At 44.1% G+C, this 11,440-nt stretch overlaps 1 protein-coding gene across 1 annotated transcript; it reads left to right on the forward strand.

Annotated features, from left to right (window-relative positions):
• The first annotated feature begins 3,425 nt into the window (after window positions 1-3,425).
• Window positions 3,426-4,388, forward strand: Tacstd2 (tumor associated calcium signal transducer 2). Its single transcript, XM_076863473.1, has one exon. The coding sequence runs from the start codon at window positions 3,426-3,428 to the stop codon at window positions 4,386-4,388; it is 963 nt and encodes a 320-aa protein (XP_076719588.1).
• The last annotated feature ends 7,052 nt before the right edge of the window (window positions 4,389-11,440 follow it).

Below are 11,440 nucleotides of genomic sequence, written 5' to 3' on the forward strand. Positions count from 1 at the left end.
ATTGTACTCTTAATAGCAAAGAACTTTGTGGGAAATCATCCTTTTCATAGACATTGCAGAAATGTAGGCATTACTACCCCCATTTGGCAATTAAGAAACTGTAGGTCAGAATGGCAAAATAACTTGCTCAAAGTCTCAGCCAATGAGTGCTATGATGCCAGAATTTAAACCTAAGTATAACTGGATCCAAAGTCCATTTTCTTTCAATCACACTATATGCCTTGCCTACAGAATCATTCTGGCCTTCTCTGATCACATCCCTCCTCCATCCAAGCACAAGGCCAATTAAAGTTTGGAGTCATGCATAAAAGCAAAAGTAATACTCATGGCATCATTATCTAGTCTTCCTTGAAATTGAGTGAGTGGAGTGTGAGTTAGGGTAGGGATGGAGAACTGTGGTTAAGCTAGAAGTCTTGAAATGGTCCACATAAAGACTGCTGAAGGAGGATGTTAATACTGTAACATTCTAGGCCAAAGCAACATGAATTCATATAATACACATTGTTTAGTGTCTTCTGTAGGCTGGTGCTGGAGCTGGAGTGCTCAGATGGGGTTCTTGCCCACCTACAAACACTCAAAAATACTGAGTTGATGGAATGTTTTATGTTAAATGTTTAAAAATAAATTTTAAAAAATACCACAAGATAAAGCTTGTTTAAAAAAAATGCTATTTTTAAGAAATAAACAAGAAATGGACAAAGAAACTATCAGAGCTGGGACTGTTTATGAACCCATCCTGGTGTTTGTGTGCCTGTTGTGGAAAGCTGCATGAATTACAGAAGTGAAGGAAGGGAGCTGGGGACATATGGAGGTTATCTTTGGTCTACCAGCTTCTCACAGAGGATAGAGAGGCTGGGCCCCTTCTATTCCTGTCTTCCCAGAATAGATAGAACATAACTGGAAAAGGCAGAGGATTAGAGGTCTCAGAGCACTAGCCCCAATAATGTACTGCCACTTGAGGCTGTCTTAGCTAAGAAGGCAACACATCATCACAAACATCCCTCAGTCCTGAGAACCCTCTCCCATCAGCTTTCCTCTCTTCAGTCTGGGACCCAGTGGAATGATTACCAGATGGCTCTGCCAGTTGCAGAGATTTGTAGCAACCTAGTCCATCTCTGAAGAAATAAGAAGATAGGAAAGATATTTTTTTAAATGGAAATGTAATCTAACTTCTTTTTAACAGACGATTGGAGTTTACAAAGCCTTTGCATCTACTCTTTCATCTATTTAGATTTGATTCTCAGAATAATCTATGAAGTAGAGACTGTATTATACCCATTTTACAGATGAGGGGAAAATAAGCCCAGAAAAGGTAGTATATGCTAACTATATGCTAATTAGTTGATGGAATGAGTTGATGGAATGCTTTATGTTATCTCCTATATAAGATAGGAGAGCACAGAGAAGATGAACACTTCTGAGTGCAATAGGGAGGACCTGTAGGGAAGGATTCCTGGAGGTGACTCAAGAACTGAGTAGGAATACACAATTATGCACTATGTAGACCAAGAAGGGGAAACTCCAAGTAGATGACGTTGCCAGGGCTTGAAACCATGAGGAATGCTGAAGAAGTTTCAAAAGTAAGATGAATGATGATGATGACAATGATGGTGAAGATGGCAATGATAGTAGTTCACACCTATCCATTGCTTACCATATGCAGATGCTACGGAAACAGATATTATTCTCAGTAGTTTCTCTACCTTAGTCCTCATACCTATCATGTAAGGTGTTTTTATTACCCCCATTTTCCAGATGAAGAAACTAAAACACAGAGAAGATATGGTAATACAGAAAGGATACTATGTGCTAACTTAAGAAGTAGGAATTTTATCCTAAGAGCCACATATCCTAAGAGAAGGCCTGAAGCACTCTTTGTAGAAAGAAGGTGGCACAGATTTGTGATTTAGAAAGTCTCTCCGAAGCAGGGTGCGCTGGGGTTGAAGAGGGAAAACAAAGTGGGAACCTGGCTAGGTTATTTGTACAAAGAACTGAACAGAGACAGTGGGGATAGAAAGCAGAGGCCGATTTCAACAACTTCTGGTGTTGGTAGGTAGACAATTGTCCTTCACCTATTCACTTCCTCTACCTGTAAAGGCAGAATAATATGTTTCCAGCTACCTGCTTCAGGAATTGCTTGAAAATTAATGAGGCAGAGTCCTGACTGCCTTTCATGTGTTAAACAACACCTCTGTGCTACTGGCGGTGCATATTAACTGCTGAATATATAAAACGTGCTTTGATGGAGGACCCAGGAATAATTATAGCTTTCTAATTATTGTTAATTTTACCACAGCTTTGGAACTCTGAACTTTCTCAATGATTCAAAAAGAGATTGCAACTCCTCCATCCCATTAAAGGAGCCACACAGTGGCAGGTTAGCAATTTCTCACCGGCTCCATTCTTTCATTATGTGCAGGGGTTCAGAGAGGTACCTGAAAAAGAAAACTTTGCTCTTCTAGAATCAAGTTATACAAAGAACTCCTTATAGTCTTGCTGGTTATTTAACATGTTTTTCCCTTTTCATCTCCTAATATTGAATACAGACATAATGTACCAAGCATGTGAAGGAACTTTTAATAATTGGACACTGGGACACCGAGGTTTTACCAGGGCTTTTCTTTAGATTCTGCACCGTTTCTTTTCCACATTTATTTAAGATCCCACAACAGCTAGGCAGGGTACCAAAGGTCCTTCCCAGGAATCTGAGGAAACTGTTGGCTGGAAGACCTTAGTCTCTAAGCCTCACCTGTATCACCTATATAGTGGGTATGGTAGGTCGTCGTGCCTGCCTGGGCTGGCGTGAGGATGAGATAATGCTTGTGAACACTAAACTATATAAATGTATGCTACTGGAACTTGGGGAGGAAGAGAGGGAGCGAAAGAACTTGAAGGAAAGTGCTGGGGAAAGGGAGAGAGAAAGGAAGGGAGTGTGGGGACAGGGTGGGGAGGCCAGCGGCAGCCCTGAGCTTCACTTCCCCCTTGAAACTCCTGGGAATCCCTGCCCCGGAGACCCGCAGGGACGCCCAAGGTCGGGAGCTAGAAGCCTTGCAGAGGGCGGATCCCTCCCAGGGTGGGGCCAGGAGGGCGGGGCCCGGGGCCCGCAGCCGCAGGTGAGTATCGGTTTCCCTCTTCCCGGCTTTCGGTCGGAGGAGGCGGGAGCAGCTTCTCCTGCCCCGATCCTATCGCGGGCGGCGCAGGGCAGTCTGGGCCCTCCGTGGGATGAGGAGTGGGGGTGATGTGTCACCCAAATACCAGCCGCTGAGTAGTCGCCGAACCAGCCGGGCAGGTCCGGCGGAGTATAAGAGCGGAAAGGAGCGGCCAGGAGGCAGACGCCTGCAGACTGTCCTGGTAGCCGGAGTCAGAGCCAGCGGAGCCCCTGCGCCTAATCCTCCAGTGTCCCGAACGCGCTCTTCCGCCCCACTATGGCCAGGGGCCCCGGCCTCGCGCCGCCTCCGCTGCTGGCACTGCTGGTGCTGGCGGCGGTGTCTGGCTACGCTGTCGCGCAGTACAACTGCACATGCCCCACCAACAAGATGACCGTGTGCTCCCAGGATGGCCCTGGGGGCCGCTGCCAATGCCGCGCGCTCGGCTCGGGCGTGGTGGTCGACTGCTCCAAGCTGACCTCCAAGTGCCTGCTGCTCAAGGCCCGCATGAGCGTCCCTAAGAGCGGTCGTCGACTGGTGCGGCCGAACGAGCACGCGATCCTGGACAATGATGGCCTCTACGACCCCGAATGTGACCACGAGGGCCGCTTCAAGGCGCGCCAGTGCAACCAGACGTCGGTGTGCTGGTGCGTGAACTCGGTGGGTGTGCGCCGTACGGACAAGGGCGACCAGAGCCTGCGCTGCGATGAGGTGGTGCGTACCCACCACATCCTCATTGACTTGCGCCACCGCGCGACCGACCGCGCCTTCAACCACTCTGACCTGGACACCGAGCTGCGGCGGCTCTTCCGCGAGCGCTATCAGCTGCACCCCAGGTTCCTGACGGCTGTGCACTATGAGGAACCCACCATTCAGATCGAGCTGCGGCAGAACGCCTCGCAGAAAGTCCCAGGCGACGTGGACATCGCTGACGCCGCCTACTACTTTGAGAGAGATATCAAGGGCGAGTCGCTATTCGCGGGCCCAGGAGGCCTGGACATGCAGGTGCGCGGTGAGCCCCTGCACGTGGAGCGGACGCTGATCTATTACCTGGACGAGAAGCCTCCCCAATTCTCCATGAAGCGCCTCACCGCCGGCCTCATCGCGGTCATCGTGGTGGTCGTAGTAGCCTTGGTCGCTGGCCTGGTTGTCCTGGTGATCACCAACCGGAGAAAGGCCGGGAAGTATAAGAAGGTGGAGATCAAAGAACTGGGGGAGTTGAGAAATGAACCCAGCTTGTAGGTACACTGAGGGAAAGGGAGAGGGGTGGGTATCAGATTATCTCAGACCAAACTGAGTCACAATTCTTGATTCTCGGCCCAAAGGAGACATTTCTCTTCCCAAATCCTTACTGCCCCCTCCCTCCTCCACACACACACCGAGTTTGATAAATTTGATATTTCCTGGTATCAGGGGACAGCTCTTCCTGACTTCTGTCTTGAAGGAAGCAATTCTAAAATTTCTTCCCTTTGGTCCAAGGAAAACTAACTCTGGGAATTAAGGGAAGGATGGCACTGAGCCATGTGTAAGAAGCAAGTGTCTTACAACCCAGCCTCTTTGCAAGTGATCAGATCGATCTGGAAGCTGTAAATGAGTTTAGAAGGCAAACAGCTCTTTCACTATCTTGAGTTTGTTATTTGATGAGCTCCCCAGTTATCATGGCCCTCCTTATTAATTGGGCCTGTGTAGTATCCTCATTTACCATCGTTTGTATTACCGACCACACAGCTTGTCACTAGGAAAGAAGCCTATTTCTACTGCCTGCCTGAACACATTTTAGATGTCTTAGTTTGAGGGCAGAGACTGCCCCCAGCTTCGATTCTCAGCTCTCCCTTATTACAGCTGATATCAGTAATGTTTTCTTTTGTAAAATGTTTGTATATATGTTGTCTTTGATAATACTGTTGTGATTTTTTAAAAAACATGCATTTAATAAAATATGGGAAAGGCACAGATGAAAAGATGGAGTTTGTGAATACTCCCTCCGGATTTATACCACTTTGGCCTCTTCTCTCTGATTTCTCATGACTGGGGTATTTTTATTTCAACTCCTAACACTTCTTTTTTGCAGAGCGGTCATTTTATATTGCCACTGTGGTATTTTCTTAGCCACCCTAACTGGCCAATTTAAATGCTGGTGGGTTTGAGGCAGGAGGCAAAAACTGGCCACGCTGGCTAAGAGAGGAGCCAGCCTTCTTTGACTACCTCTAAGCAAGCCTTGGCATCAGTAGAGAGGGAACGGTCTAATTTGTTTCACAGCCCTACTCTGAAATAGGAGGTACTGTTCTCATTTAGTCCTTGGGAAAATTTATTAAGCTCAACATGTTGAAGTTCTCCTAGAGGTTAAGAAACTCTCCCGTGAAATTAAAGCCAATCTGTGGTCAGCCCTATGAGCTGGCTGTACACATGGCTGTTTTCTCTAAGATTTTACTATTAATGTGCTGTAAAGATTTTTTTTCCCTTAGTAAGGGAAAAACCAGGCACTGGCTCTTTCATTCATTCTCCTCCTCCTCACTCATTTGCATTTATTTATGTGAAGCCAAGCATGGTGCTGAGGGGCAGCCTAAATGTAAACAAGTGACAGTAATAACCAGGAAGCTGAGGGTACATTGGGCAACTGTAAAGGAGGGAGTGGTTGGCATATCAAATATTCTGTAACTAATACGCTACATCCAGGACTTCAGTTTCTCGCCCAGGAATCCATCTCGTGCCCCTTTCCCCTCCACAGTCTATGCTAACCCTTGGAGACTGAAACATGGCTGAGAATGGGGGGAGACTGCTCTCAGCCACCGTCTTTGCAGCTTGTGCTGTGGGTGTCTGGTGCTGGAGAAGTTAATACTTCAGGATCACCACAGATCTCAGAGTCTGCTGCCACCCCAGCTGGGGAGGAACTGCTCTTCAAGCCTCAAAAATCTTCTTAGTCTCATATAAGATGTGACTTCACAGAGGGGTGGGGGAAGGATGTGGTCTGACTCCCCATCCTAGGACAGTGCCCAAAGTAAGAATGATAGCAATGAGAGTGAGACTCCATTCTCAGGCTCCCTGGGTGCTTTCCACTTCTGTGAGTCACTCACATGTCTTAGCATAAAGGACCTTGGTAATGGCCTCTGACCTAACCCTTCATTTCTTTTCTTTTCTTTCTTTCTTTCTTTCTTTCTTTCTTTCTTTTTTTTTTTTTTTTTTTTTTTTTTAAGAGCAAGTGCCTTCTCTAGATTAATGTTTCTGTGGCACAGCTGGAACTAGAAAGCCTCATTGTTTCAAGAGTCTCTTCAAAAAAACTATCACTTGACTGCCTAAAAAATAAACAGATTGCGTGGACAGTTAAACAAGGGAGCTCCCCACAAAAGCCATTCTGTCTTTGGAATGTCACTTCTGTATAATATCTATAAGTTTCTGCATTCATTCCAGATGATGACTCCCTGCACTTTATAGCACTCACTGTACAAAAAAGTACTTTTCACATGTATAATCTTCGAGACATTGACTTACTGGAAATAACTGAAATATTGACAAATCTGCGTTCAAAGCCTGCTCCGTTAAGCTGGGAAGTCACTTAACTCCCGTTTTCTCATTTGTTAAATGAAACTACAAATATCTTATTATTGTGAAGATGAAATGAGATGACTGGTATAAGTACTTAGAACAACTTGGGCACTTGGCAAGAGCTTAAAAAAAATCTTAAAAAAATATTAAAAAATTTTAAAAATTTACTTTAAAAATTCTTAAAAAAATTCTTTAAAAAATTTAAAAAAAATTTTAAAAATTCTCTTTTCTAAATGATATGCATGGCACACATCAGAAAACCGAGGTTCTACAGAAGTCGAGTACTCTCATGAATACACATCCTCCACATGCCAAAGCTGGGGTGTGAAATCTTGGCTCTGGCTTCCCACCCCAGGTTGTTGTCCTATGCACCCAGCAGGTAAAATGCTTTACCTGGTCCTTTCCTCCAAGCCCCTCATGCTTCTGTGAAACTCAGCTTACCTCTGCTGGGTTCAGGACTCTTGAACCAGTAGCCTTCAGGGGTCTAGCCTCGACCCCCAGAAAACTCCCTCCCTTCCTAATTCACCTTTTACTGTTTGGACTCAGACCTGCAGTTGCCCCAGGAAGGAATGTGAGAAACAGGTGTGACTCACCTAGCAGGTTGTGGCTTGTCTTCTGAGACTGGAGGAGGCTCAACTGATTTCCCTGTGTAGGTCACCAAAGATCTCTCTATTCTAGTTATTTCCTTAATTAGAACATTTTTTTAAAAATTACCCATTCCCCTTTCCTCCACCTAACATATTTAATTCAATAGCCCATTCTGCAGATGAGGAAACGGAAATACAGACAGGAGAATGGCTTGCCCAACCCAATAGAGGGTGGCAGAGCTACTAGAGCCCCCAAACGTCACTCTGCCCATCTAATGTTTGTCCCACTTGCCTCCCTGGTTAGTCTCCTGATTATTTATGTTTCCTTGATTATTTCTGTTCTTAGGCTGTGGTTAATCTTTAGCTTTTGAATATCACTTAAAAAGGAGAGATCCTTTGATTAAATGTAAAACGGATGAGCTTGAAGTTACCTGCAGCTGTTTTTCTATTTGTAAAATAGGTCTAGTTTTAACTAACATGCTAGATTTTTAAGATTAGACATGTGAAAAGATGGAATATGCACTCAGTGAGTGATCACTGTTGTGTGAACAACAACAAAAAATGTTGCCCTAAGATCATGGGGAATAAATTACCAGTAATGGTTAAGTTATTTCAGAGGAATGTGAGCAGAACTTCCACCCCACTTTCTTAAGAGGACATCTCCATTCTTAGACTTCAACCTTGGAAGCCATATGTTTATAGAAGCAGAGCAATCACTCACCTGGTTTGTATAAAACAGTTGTGCCCAATACTCCAACATGAATTTTGCACAGGCCATGATGTTATCAATAGGACCCCTACAGCTGAGCAAATAATGTTAAAAGTTTATAAATGGGATGATATCAAGTTAACAAAAGCTTATTCACAGCAAAGGAAACAATTAAGAATGTGAAGAGAGAACCTACACAATGGGAGAAAATCTTTGCTAATTACTCTTCTTACAGAGGATTAATATCCAGAATATATAAAACCCTTAACTACAAAACCACAAAAAAATCCAGTTAACAAATGGGCAAATGAACTAAACAGACACTTTTTAAAAGAAGAAATACAAATGATAAATATGTGAAAAAATGTTCAACATGTTAGCAATTAGGGAAATGCAAATTGAAACTACACTGAGATTTCATTTCACACCAGTCAGAATAGTAGCTATCAACAATACAAACACTAATAAATGCTGGAGAGGATGTGGAGAAAATGAAACACTTTTAACACTGTTGGTGGGATAGTAAATTAGTACAACCACTATAGAAATCATTATGGAGGTTCCTATAAGACCAGGCATGGAACTACCATATGACCCAGCTATACCACACCTTCATATTTCTTTTTCCAAAAGAAAAGTCAGCATACTATTGTGAAACACGCCTACTTATGTTTATAGCAGCACAATTCACAATAGCCAAACTATGGAACCAGTGTAGGTGTTTGTCAATGAATGAAAGGATAAAGAAAATGTGGTAGATGTACACAATGGAGTTTTATTCAGCCATAAAGAATGTAATTGTCATTTGCAGGAAAGTGGATGGAACTCAAGAACATTACGAGAAAGGAAAAAAAAGGTTGGGGGGCGGCTCATGAAAATCAAGAAACATCAGTTAAATAAAAGGGATCAGGCAGAAGGAGGAGGAGAGGGAAAGGGGAAATACTGGGGAATGATATTGGCTAAATTATACTGTTATATGTTTTGCACATATGAATATGTAACAACAAATCCCACCATTATGCACAGCTATAATGAGCCAATACAAATATGGAAAAAAAGCTCAGCTATGCCCATCCAGGTGGCACACTGATCTTCAACTAGGATGTGAGAGATAAATAAATGCCTCACTTGTTAAACTACATGTTGAGTATCCCTAATCTGAACGTCTGAAATCCTAAATGCTCTAAAATCTAGAACTTTTTGAACACTGACCTGGTACCACAAGTGGAAAATTCCATACCTGAGCTCCTGTGAGGAGTCATAGTCAAAACACAGGTTCACTAAAAATGTACAAAGTCATCTTCAGGCTATATGTATAAGGTGTATATGAAACATAAATGAATTTTGTAAGTTTAGAATTGTGTCCCATCCCCCAAGATATCCCATTATGTATATGTAAATATTCCAAAATCCGAGAAAAAGCCAAAATTGGAAATAATTCTGGTCCTAAGCATTTTGGATAAGGGATACACTCTCCATGTTATCAGATCTCCCTAATAGTCTTTTGTTTTTATTTTAGCTTTTTCTTTTACCCTAATTGGCATAAGTGGCTGTATCATTCCTATAACAAAGGAGAAAAACTAGGAGACAGAGAATGGCCCTTATGGAAGACAACCCAGAGAGTCCAATGTCCCTTCTACCACATGAGGATGCAGCAAAAATATGCTGTCTCTGAGCCAGGAAGCAGACCCTCTCCAGACACTGAATCTGCTGGCCCCTTGATCCTAGACTCCCCAGCCTCCAGGACTGTGATAAATAAGTTTATTTATAGGCCACTCAGTCTATGGTGTATTGCTAGAGCCATCCAGATGAACACGGTTTAAAAGAGAGAGCTCTATCTCTACAATCCTCTTCTTGATTTCCCTTTTAAACAAAGTATTTTCCAAGGAGGAGAATGAACTCCTGGCAGAATTATTTCTATATCCCACATAGTGTCTTAGGGGAAGCATAACATATAATGAGCACCCAGGAAACGTGTTGAATTGAACTGGTGGGTTGCCAATTATTGAACACATAGACTGGGCCAATATTTTTATTCAAGCTCTAACCTCCCAATGTATATCACAGCAACCCGTGAATATGAAGTATGTTATGTCATTACTGTTTTACCAAGGAGGAAACAAACCAGGGTCTTAAACAAGAGGTCACATAGCTGGTAAGGAGCAAGGTAAAGTTCAAATGTGGGCTTGCCTTCTTCCAGAGACTGTGCTCTTACCACTGCAGCCTAGAGCACCACAGGAGAAGAACCCTGTCCCACAGCAAGCAGTGATGGTGCAATAGCGAGATTTATTCTCAGAGACTTAGATGGTCTCCCTCAAAGGACCATTCAGGAACTTAACAGATGTCTTTTACAATCAAGCATGTCCTGGTGGCCAGGACATTTCACACAGCAGTGTCAGACAGCAAGGGAGTTCAGAGTGTGACTGAGACGTGCAGTGTAGGGGCCACGAGGTCATATGCCTTCTCATGGGTTCCGCTGATCTAGTCACGGTCCCTTTCCTCCCAAGGAGACGAGATGCCTGGGAAGTTGAAATGCCTGTTTTCTGCTGGCTAATGTGTTGACTCTTACTCTAGATCATTTCCCGACCCCCTACCCAGCTCAGCTGGACCTCCTTGTGCAGCATAGAACTGAGATTTTACACTGAAATAGGAGAAAGGCTTGCTATGGTATCAGGGGCACAGATCTTCTGCCTTTAGGGTTATTCCCTAACAGCGAACAATTTTAGCCCCATAATTTATCCACCCTGCCCTTCCAATCATCCTTTTCTTGAGCTTACTATGAGAGGCAATCATGAAACCTCGGGTGATATTTACCAGCATCTGAGAATGTTTCCCGAAGGGAAATGGCAACTGGAAGGTGTCCACCAGGACATGCTTGATTGTAAAAGACATCTGTTAAGTTCCCAAATGGTCCTTTGAGGGAGTGCATCTAAGTCTCTGAGAATAAATCTCGCTACTACACTCTCACTGCTTGCTGAGGGACAGGGTTCTTCATCCTGTGGTGCTCTAGGCTGCAGCGGTGGTCATTTCCTGTCTGGAAACATTCTCAGAGGCTGGTAAATGTCACCCGAGGTTTCATGATTGTGTCTCATGGTAAGCTCAAGAAAAGGATTATTGGAAGGGCAGGGTGGATAGATTACAGGGCTAGCACTGTTCACTGTTAGTGAATTACCCTAAAGACAGGAGATCTGTGCCCCTGGTACCAGGGCAAGCCCTTCTCCTATTTCAACGTAAAAGCTCAGTTCTATGTGCACAAGGAGGTCCAACTGAGCTGGGTAAGGGGAAGGGAATGATCCAGAGTAAGAGTCAACACATTAGCCAGCAGAAAACAGGCATTTCAACTTCCCAAGGCCTCTCATCTCCTTGGGAGGAAAGGGACCGTGACTAGATCAGCGGAACCCATGAGGAGACGTATGACCTTGTGGCCCCTACACTGGATGTCTCAGTCACACTCT

The sequence above is a fragment of the Callospermophilus lateralis genome, chromosome 7, assembly GCF_048772815.1.
Source record: "Callospermophilus lateralis isolate mCalLat2 chromosome 7, mCalLat2.hap1, whole genome shotgun sequence".
In the NCBI taxonomy this organism is placed as follows: Eukaryota; Metazoa; Chordata; class Mammalia; order Rodentia; family Sciuridae; genus Callospermophilus; species Callospermophilus lateralis.